Consider the following 19,442-nt stretch of genomic DNA (forward strand, 5'->3'; position numbering starts at 1 on the left):
CGGCGCCTAAGCCTCAAGTTGCCAGTGCCTGTGATCAGCAGCAGCCACGAGGGGTTGCAGACTCCAGGGAATCAGGTCAGAGCACCAGAAAATGGGGAGACGACCAACCCCCCCACCCCCCACGTTTAAGAAGAAGCAGAGGAGAAGACCCACGGGGATGGTGACCACAGTGGCGGGACCAGTGATGGGCTCTGCAGCCGAAGGAGCCTCACAGGGGCCTGAATAAAGTAGTGGGAGGAGGAGCAGGGTCCCACAGGCAGGAGGTAGTTGGTGGATGAGGGAGGGAGGGCACAACAGCAAATGAGGAAAGAGGCTCTGTGAATGGGGAGGGAAGGGGGTGGAGAGCCAAAGGGGACAGAGGGTTGGGGAAAGGGAGGGAGAGGGCCAGCAGATGCCGGCTAAGCCGGTTAATTCCATCCATTTGGGAGAGAATAATCGGTGTTCGGGCACCTGCCAACATTTTGCTCATATCTTGATGGAAAATGAGGTGCGTTCTCTAGAATTTACAAGTGGCCCTGGTTTGGCAGCGCACAAGGCGGTGGACATACACGTCAGCGCGGGAGTGGGGCACAGAATCGATCATTGGGTGATTCCTGTTGTTCATCACTTGGGCCAGGCCCTCTTCACTCTGCTGCTATCGGGAAGGAGGTACGCCCAAGGACGGCTCCTTCCCCTCCGCCATCAGATTCCTGAATGGACAATGACCAGAAACACTGCCTCACTCTCTCTTTCTGCACTAACTCATTTATTTTTAAGATTTATTTTATAGCAACATTTACACCTGTGTCGCTGCCACAAAACAACAATTTTCATGACACAGTTCACTGCAATAAATTCTGATCCTGATGTAACAAATCAAGATGGTTACAATTTCGGCAAGAGGTTACTGTATTCACTTGGAACGAGCTTCACGCTTCGTGTTCTTGACCCTGTTCTTATAAATGATTAAATGGGATCATAGAAAGTTACAGCAGAGAAAACAGGCCTTTCAGCCCTTCTAGTCTGTGCTGGACTATTATCCTGCCTCGTCCCACTGTGACAGATTATGTTGTATTTTAGATTGTAAATAGATATTTTTTAAAGGAAATAAATTGGGTTAGTGTAGGTCTCATACAAACACTTCAGAACAGATCTCATTTAAAATATTGGAGCTCTGCTCAAGCCAGACATACTGGCTCCAAGAGCCTTTGAAAAAAACTTTGGGGACTTCACTAATGGATTGTTGCTTTGAAAAGCAACAGATGAAAGAACTCGGGAGATTAGTTTTGGAGCCACAATCTGTCTGAGTGCAGATTACTGTACTAAGTGGGTCATGTGGTTTTGCAAGCAGAGAGAGTCAAACAGCCAGAGAGAGAGAGAGAGAGAGATAGTTCAGCAGCAGATGGGACTGGAACAGGACAAGCTTGCAAGCTTGTGGAAAATCCCCATTTGGAAGATGGGTTGTGAATTCTTAGTTCAGCCTGGTCAAAGCCCTTGTGGTTCATGCAAGAGAAGAGGACTGGCTGCCTAATGTTTCACTTGAAATAAGGAAAATAAAAAGGAACTCTGGTGACCGAAAAGAGGTTATCATCTGGAAAACCCTGATGGTGCAAGTTTCTTTGGCAAGACACTGACGTGGCAGTGAGAGTGCTAAACGACCAAAGGAACTGCTTACACTGACCATCCGAGACGTTCATATTCACAAAACAATATTTATTTATTATTTATTTGTGTAGATGAATCCTTGTCCTGTATGTATTGTTTGTCTGGTTGTGTGTCTGCTTGTTTTACACCGAGGACTGGAGAACGCTGTTTCATCAGGTTGTACTTGTACAATCAAATGACAATAAACTTGATTAATATAAGTTGACACAACATTGTGGGTCAAAGGGCCTTTGCTGGGCTGTGACATTTTATAGTCTAAGACCCCCATCCTGTTCTTCTTCTGATGTATACTGTTGGCGCAACGCTGTTACTGCACTACCAATTGGGACCGGGGTTCAATTCCCACGCTGTCTATAAGGAGTTTGCACGTTCTCCCCGTGTCTATGTGGGTTTTCCCCGGGGGTTCCAGTTTCCTCTCACCGCTCGAAATATACTGGGGGTTAGTTGGGTGTAATTGTGCAGCATGGGCTCATGGGCTGAAAGGGCCTGTTACCGCACTGAATGTCATCGGTAGTTACGGGGAGTCCTCTGCACGCAGCACAAATCAAAGGAGTCACAGGAACTTCCAAGCCACCAGCTCCAACTTTGATCATCAGCTCCTCCGTTGATCAATTCCAACCGAACCCCTCTCTTGTCAGGTCGATCCTCTGAGTTGCTTCCCCACCTCAATCACCCCCCCCCCCACCCCGGTTGTCCCACATCCACAGGAGAGGGTTGGATGCAGGGACATCAGCCCTCCTGGTAAACCGTCCGCAGTTTGTCCCAGAAGAAGAGACTCAGCACGGTGTGGGGACCCAGCCGGAAGTAGGAGGCGCCCGTGCCCTTGTAGAGGCTCGAAAGGCCCTCCTTTCTCGCTGTCTTGGTGAAGCAGTCCAGGTTGCCGGCGTAGAACAGGCCCTGGAGGAAGACAACGCAGAAGGTCACTGGGTCAGCCCACCACCGGCCACAGACACCTGGGGAAAAGAAAGGGACCCCAGCAGGACACGCAGCAGGAGATGGCATTAAAGGCCTGGACACGCCTTGAGGGAGTGGCCGTGGACCTGACACCAGGCCCCTGACCTCTCTACTCCACTCACTGTTGCTTAAGACCCAGACCTCCAGACCAGGTGTCCGCCTGCAAGCCCAAAGGTGGGGGTGGAGCAGTGTTTGGCCACGCGTGGGCAGTCAGAGGCACTGGCCCGGTGACATTTTGGGCCAGAGACCCTCTCCGGGGCTGCTGAACATCAGGAAGATGGGGACAGGGGTAATAAGCTAACAAGCCATAAGTCATCAGAGCCCAAATAGGCCATTCAGCTTATTGAATTGTCTGCGACTGTATTCACTGGAATTGAGAAGAATGAGAAGAAACATATTTATGAAAGGCATAGATAGATAAGACAGAAGTCGGTAAGTTGTTTCCATGGGTGGGGGAGACCAGAACTAGGGGATGCAGCCTCAAGATTCGGGGTAGTAGATTTAGGGCAGAAATGAGGAGGAACCGTGTTTCCTGGGGGCGGGGGAGGGGGGAAGGATTCTGTGGAATTCGCTGCCCATTGAAGCAGTGGAGGTGACCTCAGTAAATGTATTTAAGGCAAGGTTGGATGGATTTTTACATAGTGGGGGAAATTAAGGGATATGAGGAAAAGGAAGGTCGGTGGAGATCGGAGCAGCTGTTGAATGGCGGAGCAGGCTCGATGGGCTGAACAGCCGACTCCTGCTCCTATTTTTTACGTCCTTCAGAAGGGAGATGTGGATCCAAGGGGAGGGGGAGCAGAAGAGGCCAGAGGCACAAATTCTCGCCCCATTTGTAACATGAGTGGGCTGGGGACCAATCAGGCTGGAGAGGTTCCTGGCACGGATCTGGCAGTATTGGCTCCCTCCCAGGCCTGAATTTCTATTTTCACGTCATCCCCCTGGACCAGTGGTTCTCAACCTTATTTTGTCTCTTGCTCACATACAACCTTAAGTAATCCATTACTAACCACAGAGCACCTACAGCATACAGTACTACGGCCCGCTGTGGACCCTATTGGTAGGTTTAAATGGAACCTATTAATGAAGTCCAGCATCTGATCAGCTGCTTAACTATCACAGAACATAGAACACTACAGTACAGGCTCTTCGGCCTTAGATGTTGTGCTGACTCATATTTCATATAAAAAATACTAAACCTTCCCTACACTTTAACTTTCTATTTTACTTTCAACCACGTGCCTGTCTAAGAGTCTGTTAAATTAATGTTCCAGCCTCCACCACCATCCCAGGCGTTCCAGGTCCCCCACAACTCCCTGTGTAAAAAAGTTTTTTACCCCTGATGTCTCCCCTAAACCTCCCTCCCTTCACTTTGTACAGATGTCCCCTAGTGTTTGCTAATCCTGCCCTGGGAAACAGGCGCCGGCCGTCCACCCTATGTCTCTCGTCATCTTGTCGACCTCCATCAAGTCTCCTCTCATCCTTCTATGCTCCAAAGAGAAAAGTCCCAGCTCTTTCCTCAGAAGACATGTTTTTCAATCCAGGGAACATCCTGGTGAATCTCCTCTGGCCCCTCGCCATAGCTTCCACATCCTTCCTGTAATGAGGTGACCAGAACTGAACACAAGTGTTGGTCTCACCAGAGATTTGTAGAGTTGCAACATGACTTCTCGGCTCCTGAACTCAATCCCCGACTAATGAAGCCCAGCGTCCCATAGGCCTTCTGAAATGTCCTATCAACCTGTGCGGCAAACTTGAGGGATGTCGGGATTTGGAACCCAAGGTCCCTCTGTTCATCCGCACTGTGAAGTAACTGACCATTAACCCTGGACTCAGCCTCCACCTGCCACTTCTCCGCCCAACTCTGCATCCTGTCGATATCCTTTTGTAACCTACGATGACATTCAGCTCCATCCAAGACCCCTCCAACCTTCCTACTAACCTTGGTTCATTCGTTTAAAGTGAAGGTTGACAGGTTCTTGATCAGTCAGGATGTTGAAGGTTACTGGGAGAAAGCAGGAGAACGGGGTTGTGAGGATGAATATGTCAGCCGCGATTCGTGGCATTTAAAAGAGATTTGGACAGGTGTAGGGGTAGGAAAGTGTAGAGCAGTAGTTCTTAAACCTTTTCTTTCCACTCACACACCACCTGAAGTGATCCCTGTGCCATAGGTGCTCTGTGGTTAGTAAGGGATTAGTTAAGGTGGGATGGATGAATGGGAAAATAAAGGTTTTGAACCCCTGGTTTCAGGAGAGGGGCAGCTTTAAAGGGGACCGGGGGAGGAAACCTTTTATCCACAGAGGGTGTGTGGATGGAGCTGCCGGAGGAGGTGGTCAAGATGGGGGTGTCGGTGAGCATGGCCGGTGTGTTCCAGTGAGTGTGCCAGAGGATGCCAGTGAGCACTGTTCTGCAGGTGTCAGACTGACCTTGCCCTGCCGGTCCACAGGCTGGTTGTACAGGCGGGTACTGACCACATCAAAGGGAGTGACAGCAAATACCGTGAACAGGCTGCTCACCATCCCAGCGACCAGCGGTTCTAGTAGGCCATCTGGCTGCAGCAGCTGCAGGGGGCAGGTGGTGTTAGGGGGTCTGTTACAAACCAGTGCAGCCGTAACACACCCCGTCCCACCGTATCACCCCCGTCCCACCGTAACACCCCCGACCCACCGTAACACCCCCGTCCCACCGTAACACCCCCGTCCCACCGTAATACCACCCTGTCCCACCATAACACCCTTGTCCCATTGTAACCTCCCTGTCCCACTGTAACACCCCCGTCCCATTGTAACACTGCCCCATCCCACCTTAACACCCCTGTCCCATCGTATCATCCACGTCCCACCATAACACTCCCCGTAACACCCCCGTCCTGCCGTAACACCCTCGTCCCGCCGTAACACCCTCGTCCCGCCGTAACACCCTCGTCCCATCGTAACACCCCCGTCCCATCGTACCACCCTGTCCCACTGTAACAACCCCCTGTCCCCACTGTAACAACCCACTGTAACACTCCCCGTCCCACTGTAACACCCCCATCCCATTGTAACAGCACCCTGTCCCACCGTAACACCCCCGTTCCACCGTAACATCACCTGTCCAACTGTTACAACCCCTGTCCCACTGTAACACTGCCCTGTCCCACCGTATCAACCCCGTCCCACTGTAACACCACCCTTTCCCACCGTACTACCAGCGTCCCACCATAATACCCCATCCCACCGTAACACCGCCTCTTCCCACCGTATCAACCCTGTCCCACTGTAACACCACCCCTTCCCACTGTATTACCGGTATCCCACCTTAATATCCCATCCCACCGTAAACACCGCCCCATCCCAATTTAACACCACCTCGTCCCACCGTAACACCACCCCCCGTCCCACTGTAACACCCCCCCATCCCACTGTAACACCCCTCCGTCCCACTGGCCCCATTCCACCGTAACACCATGGGGTCCCTTCTCTCCACTTGCCACCCCTGTCGGGTTCCACCCCGGCCCCCCCCCCCCACTCCGGGCTTATCTCCGCTCACCTGCAGGTCCCTGGTGACCTGCTTGGTTTTGGAGAACGTGGAGAGTTGCACTGCAGACCCAACCATTACCCGGGGCACTGCGGAGGTCGATCCACGCCACAGTCCCATCACGCCATGCTGCCGATAGATATTGATCAGGGCATCCATCATTCCCTGAGGGAAGAAAACACGATTCAATTTGGGAAGGTTTAAGGTTCCTTGATTGGCACGTGCTCACGATACAAGTCAACTTTTGCTTGCCACAAGGCAAACCAAGAGTCCCTGTGAGCGTTGCCAGGCACCCCTAACAATACAAGGAAGAGAAGCAAAAGAGAGTCCCTTCAGAGTCATCAAGTGTCTGTGGTTTCGCCTCCAGCTGCTCCCACAGCCTCAGACTCCTGTTCGATTTATCGGCTGCCCAGCTCAAAACCTCACAGCACAGAAACAGGCCCGTTGGCCCTTCTAGGCTGCCACATCCCACTGATTGGCACCCAGTCCACAGCCCTCCATGCCCCTCCCATCGGCCTGACGCAACGCCAGTGATCGGGGTTTGAATCCCGCGTTGTCTGTAAGGAGTTTGACCGTTCTTCCTGTGTCTGTGGATTTCCTCTGGGGGGGCTCCGGTTTCCTCCCACCATTCGAAACGTTGTGGGTTAAGGGGTGTAATTGGGCGGCCCGGACTCATAGGCCAAAAGGGCCCGTTACTGTGCTGCATGTCTAAATATTTAAAATTTAGATGTGAAAATAGTGCCTGCATTCACCACCTCAGCAAGCAGCTTGTTCCACACCCCCACCGCTCTCTGTGTGAAGAAGTTCCCCCAAAGGTTCCACTTAAATCTTTCCCCTTTCACCCTTAACCCCTGTCCTCTGGTTTGTATCTCACCCATCCCCAGTGGAAAAAGCCTCCCGACATTTACTCTGTCCGTCCCCCTCATAATTTTAAACACCTTGATCAAATCTCCCCTCATTCTTCTACACTCCAGGGAATAAAGCCCTGACCTGTTAAATCTTTTCCTGTAACTCAGTTCCTGAAGTCCGGGCAACATCCTAGTAAATCTCTGCCCTCTTTCTATCTTATTGACATCTTTCCTGTAGTTCGGTGACCAAATACTCCATATCTGGCCTCATCTAGGTCTTTATCCATTACATAACTCCAGTTGAATCATCAGAATTAACATCAGCAGTGAAATGTCCGCTGCTAACTCTTGGACAATGTTCCCTAATGTAGGTTTGTCCAGCTTTATACATCCATGTGCGTTCAAATTTCCAATGTAGACCGACAGCCCAGTAACAGACCCTTCCGGCCCATGCACCGTCCAATTAACCTACAAACCCCGTATGTTTTGAAGGGCGGGAGGAAACCCATGCAGTCACAGGGAGAACGTACAGGCTCCTTAATGACACTGTGGGATTCGAATCCCGGTCACGTGGTGTGACAGCGTGGCGCTGACCGCTATGCCAACCGCCCCGCCCCCGTGTTCAGTATCGTATACAACTGGACAAAATAGTGTTTCTCCACACACAGACACATACAATATGCAGAACATAATAATGACAGACGTACATCAGGATAGAATATTTATGGCATATTTAATATTCTAGAATAATTTACCGTAGAGGATCCCCTGACTGGGGTGCCCAGCACCAGCGATTGGGACTGAGGTTCAAATCCGGCTGCGTCGGTAAGACATCTCCCCGTGCCAAAGTGAGCTTCCTCTGGGGGCTCTGGTTTCCTCCCACCTTTGAAAATGTACCGGGGGATTGTAGGTCAATTGGGCAGCACGGGCTTGCGGGCCGGAGGGGCCTGTTACTGTGCTGTAGGTCTATATTTTTATAAAATTGTCCCAACGTGCGGGTTGCCTTCAGGAGAGCGAGCCTGAGGAAAGCATCCAATTCAGACGGAGGACCCGGCCCGGTATAAAAAATCCGGCAGGGCCAGAGGCGTCAAACAGGCGCCAATCGTATCGGTGCCCAAGATGAGTGAGGTAACCTGGACTATCGACCAATGGCACTCGCATCAACAGCGATGAAGTGTTTACCGAGGCTGGTGTGGATGCATATCAGCTCCTGTCTGAGCGACAAATTTGCCAACTGCAGCAGCAGGTCTACGGCGGATCCCATCTCCACTGGCTCTACATAAAGCCCTGGAACACATGGCAGCAAAGATGTATTCATCAAGATGTTCCTTATCGACGACAGCTTGGCATTTAACACCTCAGACTGCAAGATCTCAATCACAACACCCTCTGTTTAATTGGATTTCCTCACTTCCAGACCACAATCAGTGAGGATTGGTAAGAACTTCTCCTCCATCAGTACTGGAGCACCACAGGGCTGCATTCCTAGCCCCCTGCTCCACTCATTATTTTCCCTGTGACTGTTTGGCTCGGTACGACAATAACACCTACAAATTTCCTGACAACCCACGGTAGTGGGTTATATAAAGAACGGGGATAAGTCAATGAACAGGTTGGAAATTGGAACTACAGTCAAGAGCTGCTCTTCCAAAATCTATCAACCATGTGTCCCTGAAGCCACTGCTCCAACAATGGGGTCAGAAGGGTTCCTTTCCACAGATACCTGCTGCTGGTTAAATGCCCAGACATGAGGCAAAGTTGCTCCCTCCACACTGTCCCATCACACACTCCCGGGGTCAGACACAGACTGAAGCTCACTCCGCACCGTCCCATCACACACTCCCGGGGTCAGACACAGACTGAAGCTCCCTCCACACCGTCCAATCACACACTCCCGGGGTCAGACACAGAGTGAAGCTCCCTTCGCACCATCCCATCACACACTCCCAGGGTCAGACACAGAGTGAAGCTCCGTTTAATCACACACTCCCGGGGTCAGACACAGAGTGAAGCTCCGTCCAATCACACACTCCCGGGGTCAGACACAGAGTTAAGCTCCGTCCAATCACACACTCCCGGGGCCAGACACAGAGTGAAGCTCCCTCCGCACCGTCCCATCACACACTCCCAGGGCCAGATAGAGAGTGAAGCTCCCTCCACAACAGAGATAGTTCAATCTTGTGCAAAGACAAGTGTCTGATCCACTTCCTCTCCAGTTCCCCGAACCCAGCTTCCTCACTGCAAACATGCCGTCAGCAACAGAGCTAACATGACTCTGAGTCAGCGGTCCTGAGGTTGAACTACACCCTAGATCAATACACCCTGTGCATTTACACCGCTGCTTGAGTGTTGAAGACTTGCAGAACAAGGCACCTCAACAGATATTCTAGCCTGGGGTCACAGTGCTGAGGGTGACATAGTGTTGTGAGCACTTCCTTCCAATGAGATGGTGAGGACAAATTCCCCTCCATTGCCAGCACCCACACCCTGGAGCTTGGGGGGTACCAACCCGTCCATTCACCTGACCCTGTCGACCCAACTGGGCTCCAGATGTGACTTGTCTCATCCGTGTGACTGCGTGCATGTGCACGTTTGTGCGTGCGTGCCGCCTGTGTGCATGCATTCCTGTGCGTAGACCACAAGAGGGATCTTTCGGAAGTTGGGGCCATTCAGTCCTCGATCCTTCTCCCCAGACATGAGGTAAAGTTGCTCCCTCCGCACTGTCCCATCACACACTCCACGGGGTCAGACATAGAGTGAAGCTCCCTCCACATCGTCCCATCACACACTCCTGGTGTCAGACACAGAGTGAAGCTCCCTCTGCACCATCCCACCGTCCCATCACACACTCCAGGGGTCAGACACAGAGTGAAGCTCCCTCCGCACTGTCCAATCACACACTCCACGGGGTCAGACACAGAGTGAAGCTCCCTCCACATCGACCCATCACACATTCCCGGGGTCAGACAAAGAGTGAAGCTCCCTCCACACTGTCCCATCTCACACTGGCATTTTGCTTTCACACCCATTCCCTGAATCCCCAAATCCTATGCTTCACTTCTTGGAATGAACTTAGCCTCCGAGACCCCACAGACCTGAAGGTCAGCGATTTCTAAGTGAAGACAGTCCTCCCCACCCTCTCCCTCACACATCACTGTGTTCCATCCTGGCAAAGTTCCCGGGTGCACAGATAACAGATGACCTGTCCTGTAACACCTCGGGAGTCAGGAGGGAGCAGCGGCGCCTACATGTCATCAGGTTGAACGGGGCAAGGCCACCGGCCCCCATCTTGACAACATTTTACAGGAGCAGAGCATCTTGCCCGGCTGCATCACCGTGTGCGACGGTGGCCACAAAGCATCGGATCGGAAGGCGATACAGAACGGCCAAGAGCATTGCTGGGGATCTATCGATGAAATTCACCCGGATGTGTTGCTTAAATAGGGCTCAAATAATTATTAAGGACCCTTTCCATTCAGTCTTTAACCCACTACCATCAAACATAGACTGGTATAAGCCAACCTGTCTATATTTTAAATCCAGCCTACCTCATAAACATCTGATTTTCTTCCATCCATGTGCTTGTCCCTATTCTTCCAGCCTCCACCACCGCCGGGGCATTCCAGGCCCCCACAACTCTCTGTGTGGAAAAACCTTACCCCGACATCTCCCCTAAACTTCCCAACCTTCACTTTGTATGGACATCCTTTGGTGTTTGCTACTTCTGCCCTGGGAAGCAGGTGCCAGCCGTCTGCCCTGTCTATGGCTCTCAGAATCTTGTAGACCTCTTTTGTCTTCACTCCAAAGAGAAAAGTCCTAGCTCTGTGAACCTTGCCTCTTAAGACGTATTGTCCATCCTGGTGAATCTCCTCTGCCCCCTCTCTGTAGCTTCCACATCCTTCCTTTAGTGAGGTGACCAGAACTGAACGCAGTACATGTGATTTCACCAGATATTTGTAAATTTGTAACATGTCTGGAAAAACGCTGTTTTGTCTGGTTGAAGATGGACAGTCAGTGGCTTCTCATGAATCATGGGAGCCGAGCTGGGAGAGTCACGTGATGGAGTAGTGGCCGGTAGGAGAATACCAGCCCTCTCCAGAAAAGAAGTAAAGTGAAGAAAATACAAAATTCAAGAAACCCAAAACATAACAAATAAAAGATAAAGTTGTGGAGAAAAGAAAGAGAATGGCACCCAAGAAGGAAAAAGTAAAAACAATGGGAAAAAAAGAAGAAAAGAGCCGGGAAAAAAGAAGAAGACGCCGGAAGAGAAAGGAGAAGGCCTTATCTGCATGAAGAAACAGGGAGCCGTCATGGAGAAGAGGAGTCGTGCATGCACAGTGCGCTCACTAAGGAAAAAGAGAACACCGACGGGAGGGGGCCCCAGCTGAGGAGCGAGCAAACACAGCGCAACCAGCTGAGGGATGCCCGACACCAGGGCTCGCAGCTGGAAGAAGAGGAAAGCGACAGGAGCAGGAGGCCCAACAGATGAGTAGCCCAGAAGAAGAGGACCAACAGCAAGAAGCCAAGCAAGAAGAAGCCCAGCAAAGTGAGACAAACAACTCATCAGGAAAGTCAGAAGAGACACAGATACAAGGAAGAGGAGAAGAAGACACAAACACAGGTGCAGACACAGAAGAAGAGGAAGAAGAAGACCAAGATCTGCACAGAGAAATAGAAGGTAAAATAGGTAGACAGATAAAAAAAAATTTCAAGAACAAATGAGAGCATTAAAAGAATGGTTGACATTAGAATTTAGTGAAATGAAAAGTACAGAAGAAAAAGTGAGAAGAATAGAGCTGGTCATGACAGAAATAGGGAAAAGATTAGAAAATGTGGAAGAATGAGAAACGGCTGTAGAAATGGAAGTGAACGACCTAAGAAGAAAATTGGAAGAAAGTGACATAAAAGTTAAAGAGTCACAAGAGTTGTTATCTCAGAAAATTGATACGATGGAAAATTATAGTAGGCGAAACAACATAAAGATAGTGGGCCTAAAGGAAGATGAAGAAGGCACAAATGTGAAGGAATTTATAAAAGAATGGATCCCAAAGTCCTGGGAATGACAGAAATACAGGAAGGAATGGAAATAGAAAGGGCTCACAGAACATTAGACCCGAAACCACAGTCACAACAAAAACCAAGATCTGTTTTAGTAAAATTTTTGAGATACATGACAAGAGAAAATATACTGGAGCAGGCAAGGAATAGAATTAGAGAAGACAAAAAACCATTGGAATACAAGGGTCAAAAAATACTTTTTTACCCAGACAAGTTTTGCTCTTAAAGAAGAGGAAGGAGTTTAATGCAGCAAAATCGATCCTATGGAAAAAAGGTTATAAATTTATGTTAAGATATCCAGCGGTGCTTAAAATATTTATCCTGGGGGAGCTAAACAGACTGTTCTTGGATCCGGAGGAAGCACGAGAATTTGCAGAGCATCTACAGGACAGAAGGAGAGATGAAGAGATGTAACAAGAACGAAGAACGATGACAAAATACATATAAAGATGTAAAAATAATGTATGTAAGAACTAAAGAAGAGAAAGAAAAGGGGAAAAGAGGGTGAACTTTGTTATATGTGAAGAAAAAAGTCTTTTCTGGAGGGGGTTGGGAGGGGGAGAGAATAACAGTTACTGCAAAATCAGTTGACGCTTGCAAGCAGGTTCGCAATCCAAATGGAGAGGGGAGTTGTGGTTGCCCGGCAAGGGATAAGGGGCAACTCAGAGAGGGGGTGGGGGACATTTGGGGTTAAGGGAATATTAGATGTGGGAGTTGTTGAAGTATTTTATGTTTTAAATGTGTTGTCATACATCGAGTTCAAAAAGGGAAAACTGAGAGATGAAAATGGGGAAAAGGGGGATGGTGGTGGTGAGGAAGCGGAAATGAGGTGTAAACAGGATATGAAATGGCCATGTTGAACTATATGACTATAAATATTAATGAGAGCCGAGCTGGAGGACGTGGTAAAGGTCAGCCGGAGCCACAACGCAGGGAGATGGAAGACCCCACACCAATTTCGAAGCATAGTGCAGTACGGAAACAGCCCCTTCTAGTCCGTGCTGAACTGTTATTCTGCCTGGTCCTGCTGACTTGAACCCACCCCTTAGCCCTGCATGCTCCACCTGTCCACACGACTGTCCAAATTTTTCTTAAACATCCAAATCGAGCCCGCGTTTACCACTTCAGCTCATTCCACAACCCCACCACTCTCTGTGTGAAGAAGTTTTCCCCTTTCACCCTTCACTCATGTCCTCTGGCTTGTATCTCACCCTCCCTACATTTACTCTGTCTCCACCCCTCATAATTTTAAATATTTCTATCAAATCTCCCCTCGTTCTTCTACGGTCCAGGGAATAAAGTCCTAATCTGTTTAACCTTTCTCTGTAACCCAGTTCCTCGAAGTCCGGGCAACATCCCAATAAATCTTCTCTGTCCTCTTTCTATCTTATCGATATCCTTCCTGTAGTTCGGTGACCAAAACTGCACACAATACTCCAGCAATGTCTTGTACAACTCCTGGGCAGCACGGTTGATGTAGTCATTAGCACAACGCCAGCAATCAGGACCGGGGTTCGAATCCCCGCGCTGTCTGTAAGGAGGTTTCTCCCAATGTCTGCATGGGTTTCCCCCCCCGGGGGCTCCGGTTTCCTCCCACCGCTCGAAACGTACAGGTAAATTGGGCGGGATGAACTCGTGGGCCGAAATGGCCTGTTACCGCACTGTTGGTCTAAAGGGTAAAAAAATAAAACCCAAAACGTTGGTTATACTTATATCTTTAGTAATAAAAACACACAGAAATGTTGGAGAAACTCACCCCATGTTCTGCGTCCATAAAAGAGCCAAGGTATGGATGCTGAGAGACTTGCTGAGTTCCTCCTACATCTCTGTGTGGTTATACTATAAACGCAACGTCTGCAGACTTTCGTGTTTCACTCTAAAGCCCCACATTTTGATTTATGAAGGGTTAGGCCCCGATCTACCTGGGACGCCACGTTCAGGGATGCAGTTTCATATTTTGGGCTTAGGGTCATGGCTGCGCATCAACCATCCACTCACCTGGTGCCTGTACTGATGACCCACTGCAATGTTGGCTGTTGACTGGGCTTGGAGGTGAGTCTTCACCTGCAGGACAAGGCGAGAGCTTCAGATACATGGTGAGGTGGGTGGGAGAATTTCCCCATTGTCTTTCACCCACATCCATTCCACCCCCACCCCCCCAACCTGTTCGGTTACTGCAAATACCCAGATACGGGAGCAGCCATTTACCACCCGCAGTAACGCTATGCGATCGGTTGGGATTGTGGACGATTTTTCAACAGCTGCGGAAGCTGTGAATTTGCTTTGCAGCTGTGCTCTGCTGCAGCTGGTGGGGGCTGCAGCTGTGCCGCGGCTCACTTATGCATGCACAGCCCATGAATCATATGATTTAGATCACCGTGTGGGACAGGAGCTGCAAAGCATCGGATCGGAAGTCAAAACACAGGGTTGTCAAAATGGCCGAGAAGATTGCTAGGGTCTTCCTTTCTTCTATTAGAATGAGGAATATCCCAGCACAGTTCAGGCCCTTTGGCCCATGATGTTGTGCCAACCTATATAAACCCAATCCTTCCCTCTCTCACACCCATATCCCTTTAATTTTTCCTTCACCCATGTGCCTGTCTAAGAGACTTTTAAATGCCCCCAATGTTCCTGCCTCCACCACCATCCCTGACAAGGCATTCCCGCCCCCACAACTCTCACTGTAAAAAAAAATCTCCCCTAAACTCCCCTCCCTACACTTTGTACAGACGTCCTCTGGCGTTTGCTGAGCCCACCCTGGGAAACAGGTGCTGTCTGTCCACCCTGTCTCTGCCTCTCAGAATCTTGTCAACTCCTATTCAGTCAGCCCTCATCCTTCCTTGCTTCAAAGAGAAAAGTCCCAGCTCTGCTAACCTAGCCTCATAAGACACATTCTCTAATCTCGGCAACATCCTGGTGAACCTTCTCTGCCACCTCTCCATCGCTTCCATGTCCTTCCTGTAATGAGGTGACCAGAATTGAACACAATACTCCACACGTGGTGTAATCAGAGCCTTATGGAGCTGTAATATTACATTAGAACTCTTGAACTCAATCCCCTGACTAATGAAGCACTGAGGCCTTCTTAACTCTATCAACCTGTGCGGCCACCTTGAGGGATGTCGGGATTTGGACCCCAAGCTCCCTCTATTCATCCACCCTGTGAAGTATCCGACCATTCACCTTGGACTCAGCCTTCTGGTTTGACCTTCCAAAATGCATCACCTTACACTGCCACTTGTCCACCCAACTCTGCATCCTGTCTATGGAACACCTCAGCCCCGAAAAAACTGGCCATTCAGCCCTTCTAGTCTGTGCTGGCTATTATTCCGCTCGTCCCACTGACCTGCTCCCATTCCATAACCCCCCCAGACCTCTCCCATCCATGTATCTGTCCAATTTATTCCTAAAATCTGAGTGATCCCCCATTTACCACATCAGATGGTAACTCATTCCACACTCCCACTGCTCTCTGAGTGAAGAAGTCCCCCCGCCCCACCCCACCTGCATCACAAACCTCACACCACAAACATCACATATATCTAAATTGGAAATTTCAGGAATGCTTTAGCTGCGGTGTGGAGATTATCCACTCAATCTGGCTGTGCACGAAGGTGAGATCCTTCTGGGAGGACCTGGGGGACATTTGGAAAAGAATTACAATTTTCCACGGGATCCGGAATTGTACCTTCTGGGAAACGTCATGAACGTTGGTTTTAAATGGTCCAAGTACCAAATTCAGTGTGAAGGCTGCCTTGGTGGTTGGCGGGAAATGTATAGTGGTTACGTGGAAGTCCGACTCTCATCTACACATTACTCGATGAAATATGGAAGTGAAGAGTTGCATTCCTCTGGAGAAAATTACGTACGATTTAATGAGAAAATATGGCACATTTGTTAGGGTGTGGCAGATATAATTCTACCCCTTCTGAATCAAGGAAATGGAACAATCTGTGCCAGTAGTGAAATGATTGAGATCAAGGAAGTGGGTCGTGGCACAGATGATGGCCTCTTGTATTTTGTTCCATATTTTCGGTTTCTTTGGGTTTTTCTCATTCCCTTAAGGGTTTGTGACTTCACCGATATTTGGATCTTTGCATTTCTTTAATTTATATAATCTTTTCTTTGTTGTATTAGGGTACAGGAGGGAGGGGGAAAATAGACTCTGTATGTTATAGACTATTGTTGAAAGAGGTTGTTTGGATTTGTACGAGCCTTTGAAAATCAAAAATTAAAATATTCAAGAGAAAAGAAGTTCCCCCTAAACCTTTCCCCTTTCACCCTGTGAGCTACGGAGCTCATTCTGGCCGCCCCCAGTCAGGGCCTCGTGGGGGGGGGGGGGGGGACCCCGGTTCAGGAGGAAAGTGCATCCCCCTCCACTGTAGAGCCTGGTACCCTACCCTGCCCACCGCTCCTCCCTCATAAGATGACCAGGAGACCCAAGGAGCCCAAGGACCTCCCGTGCTTAGGCGCTCCACCAGGATCTCCAGACCCCCCCGGACCGCTTAAATCTGGAAATAACTATATTTTCTGAATTTTTTTTTCTAAATCCATGTTCTCTGCCTCATCCCCAGCCTCTAAATCCTGCATGAAGGGTTGAATGCAGTAAACTGAGATTCACTGGCAGTGTGTTATGCTGATGGCTGGCTCCGTCCCCATCTACCCATATATAACCCTGGCTCCCCGCCTCAACTCTGAGCCCCTCTGAAGACCACTGTAAGACCCTACCCTCAGTTATAAGCTAATAAAGGCGTTTGTTCTCCCTCCAGTCGTGAGAACTTTTATTTGCGCTATAGAGTAATAACCTGAAATCAGTTTTCCTTCTTTTACCCACTTCTCCTGCCCTGATTTCTGGGATGTCAGCTTCACCCCAAGATTTTAAAAGAAATAGTCGTCATGAGGCTTGATGTGAGCGGTGCAGAACTTTAACCAATGAGAATACGGCGTGAAGGGGCTGGCCAAATTTTACCGATATTCCACGGTTCCACAAAATGCAGAAACCGACTCAATGCCCCTCCTGGCAGAAGGACACAGCTAATATTGTGTCCAACATTAGGAAGATCTGTGGTGACAAGAAACAATTTCATTCCTCCTGTTAAATGAAAGTCAGAGGCAACAAATAATCTCATCTTGGAGAATGGAATTTACTTCCTTACGGTGCTTCTAAAAAAAATTATACCAGGTATTGCAAACTGTACACTCCGGCATTTCCAAGTGCTCCCCAAAAGGATTCCGTGTGCTAAGAAGTTTGGGAAACCCTGGTCTAAAGCACCTGCCCGTTGCAGAAACAAAAGCCCAGATCAGTGGCTTCTGAACTGAACTTGCTGGAGAACTGTTTGCGCAAACCCGCGGGAGTTTAACCATAGAACATTACAGCACGGAAAAAAGGCCTTTCGGCCTATCTTGTCTGTGTCATTATTATGCTGGAGCATAATTACTGTTTAAAAAAAAATCCCACCCAGAGATGATGGAGGAACTCAGTGTACGTGGAGGTAAATGTATATCGCCAACGTTTCGGGCCTGAGCCCTCCCTCAAGGTGTGAGCAAGGTGCCAGAATAAAGGCAAGGCCGGCTGGGGGAGGGGTCCAGACCAACAAAAGGGTGTGATAAGAGGAAAGGTTAGAACTGATTTTGGCTCTGTGAAAAGAGACAGAGAGAAAAGGGGAGACAGAAAGCCACAGGGGGAAGGGGGGTGGTGGGATCAGGGAAGTCGATATTAATGCCATCGGGTTGGAGGGTGTCCAGACAGAAGAAGAGGTGTTCTTCCTCCAATTTGCGGGTGGTCTCAGTCTGGCAGTGCACGGCACTGTGAACAGACATGTCAGTGAGGGAATGGGAAGGGGTATTGAAATGGGTGCCCACTGGGAGATCCACACTATTGCAACAGATGGAGACAGGGTGCTGGACAAAGCGATCTCCCCGGCTGCAGCCAGTCTCTCTGATGGAGAGGAGAGCACAGGATAACAGTAGATGACCCTTGCAGATTCACAAGTGAAACTGCTTCACTTGGAACGGTGGTGAGGGAGGAGGTGTGGGCGCAAGTGGAGCATCTCCCGAGGTCACAGGGGGAGATGCAGAGACAATTGGTGGGGAGGAAGGAGTAAACAAGAGAGTCAAGGAGGGAGCAGTCCCTGCAGAAGGGGAGCTCGGTATTAACCTACTGAGACAATGGGCTTACCATGTAGATGGGGCTAGCCATTAGCGGACCCAGTACTCCAGCCAGGGCTCCAGCCACCGTGCTCTTGCCTGCGCTGACCCGGCCACCCGTTCTGGTGTAGCCGGCAGAGTCCAGCATCGCATAGGAGCCCAGGCGCACGCCGTTCATGCAGAACTGATAAAGCAGGCCGGGCAATAAACCCTTCTGCAGAGCAAGTAGCCCGTCCATCTTCCAGATCGTGTGGGCGGCGTGGAAGACGTTGCGGTAATGCACCTTGTAGGTGCCGCGGCTCCGCAGCTCCCCTTGCAGCTGCATCCTGGTCTTCACGACCTCCAACGGGTTGGTGAAAATACAGGCTCCGCAAGCGGCCAGCCCACCCAGCAGGAAGTCCATAGCTAGGAGACACCGGCCTGTCGGCGCGAGGACGTTCCCCCCTCAACCCTGAGCGGAGCGAAGGCTGCAATCCACTCTCTGCATTTGCGCTATGAAGCCCCACCCAGATGCGCACCTTCCAATCAGAGCGCAGAGAGCAGGGTCGGGGCGGCCAAGATACAGCAGGTTCTGTGTGAGGGGATCCCGGGATCCCACGGCTGTCAATCACCCCGTGACTGTCAATCACCTGGTGCACGTAAATCACACTGCGAATCCATCCCCCGCAACTGTCAATCACCCTGCGGCTATCAATTAAACGACGACTGTCAATCACATCGCGGCTGTCAATCATCCCGCTCATCTCAATCACCCCGCGGCTGTCAATCACACAACGACTGTCACTCACATCGCGGCTGTCAATCATCCCGCTCATCTCAATCACCCCGCAGCTGTCAATCACGCGGAACATGTCAATCACCCCGCAACTATCAATCACCTGGTGCATGTCAATCACACTGCGACTGTCCGTCTCCCGCGACTGTCAATCATCCCGTGACTGTCAATCATCCCGCGCATCTCAATCACCCCGCGGATGTCAATCACACGGCGCATATCAATCACCATGCAGCTATCAATCACGAAGAACATGTCAATCACCCCGTGACTGTCAATCACCCTGCAGCTGTAATCATCCCGCGGCTGTCAATCATCCCGCGACTGTCAATCATCCCGCGCATCTCAATCACCCCGCGGATGTCAATCACACGGCGCATGTCAATCACCCCGCGGATATCAATCACACGGCGCATGTCAATCACCCCGCGACTGTCAATCACACGGTGCATGTCAATCACCCGCGGTTGTCAATCACGCGGCGCATCACCCCGCGGCTG

General features: G+C 50.1%; 1 protein-coding gene across 3 annotated transcripts; it reads right to left on the minus strand.

Moving 5' to 3' along the window:
* Positions 1-726: 726 nt before the first annotated feature.
* Positions 727-18,637, minus strand: slc25a35 (solute carrier family 25 member 35). 3 transcript variants are annotated; one of them, XM_069920143.1, is made up of 5 exons: positions 18,199-18,637; positions 14,019-14,084; positions 6,196-6,279; positions 5,022-5,156; positions 727-2,541 (listed from the first exon to the last, which is right to left on the minus strand). In XM_069920143.1, exons 1-5 carry the CDS (start codon positions 18,568-18,570, stop codon positions 2,374-2,376), a joined length of 825 nt encoding a protein of 274 aa, XP_069776244.1. In that variant the 5' UTR covers positions 18,571-18,637; the 3' UTR covers positions 727-2,373. The 3 variants fall into 3 exon arrangements, with proteins under 3 accessions (XP_069776244.1, XP_069776243.1, XP_069776245.1); XM_069920142.1 differs by having other exon boundaries at positions 6,127-6,279; XM_069920144.1 differs by lacking the exon at positions 5,022-5,156 and having other exon boundaries at positions 6,127-6,279.
* Positions 18,638-19,442: the final 805 nt, after the last annotated feature.

The sequence above is a fragment of the Narcine bancroftii genome, chromosome 2 (assembly GCF_036971445.1).
Source record: "Narcine bancroftii isolate sNarBan1 chromosome 2, sNarBan1.hap1, whole genome shotgun sequence".
In the NCBI taxonomy this organism is placed as follows: Eukaryota; Metazoa; Chordata; class Chondrichthyes; order Torpediniformes; family Narcinidae; genus Narcine; species Narcine bancroftii.

Bases quoted from the DNA above. Each gene is read 5' to 3' on its own strand.
- slc25a35 (XM_069920142.1), bottom strand. From the start codon at position 18,570: ATGGACTTCCTGCTGGGTGGGCTGGCCGCTTGCGGAGCCTGTATTTTC. The intron at 14,085-18,198 runs GTAAGCCCATTG...CTTGTCCTGCAG, and splicing joins TGGCTAGCCCCATCTACATG to GTGAAGACTCACCTCCAAGC. The intron at 6,280-14,018 runs GTGAGTGGATGG...TTCTTCCCTCAG, and splicing joins GTCATCAGTACAGGCACCAG to GGAATGATGGATGCCCTGAT.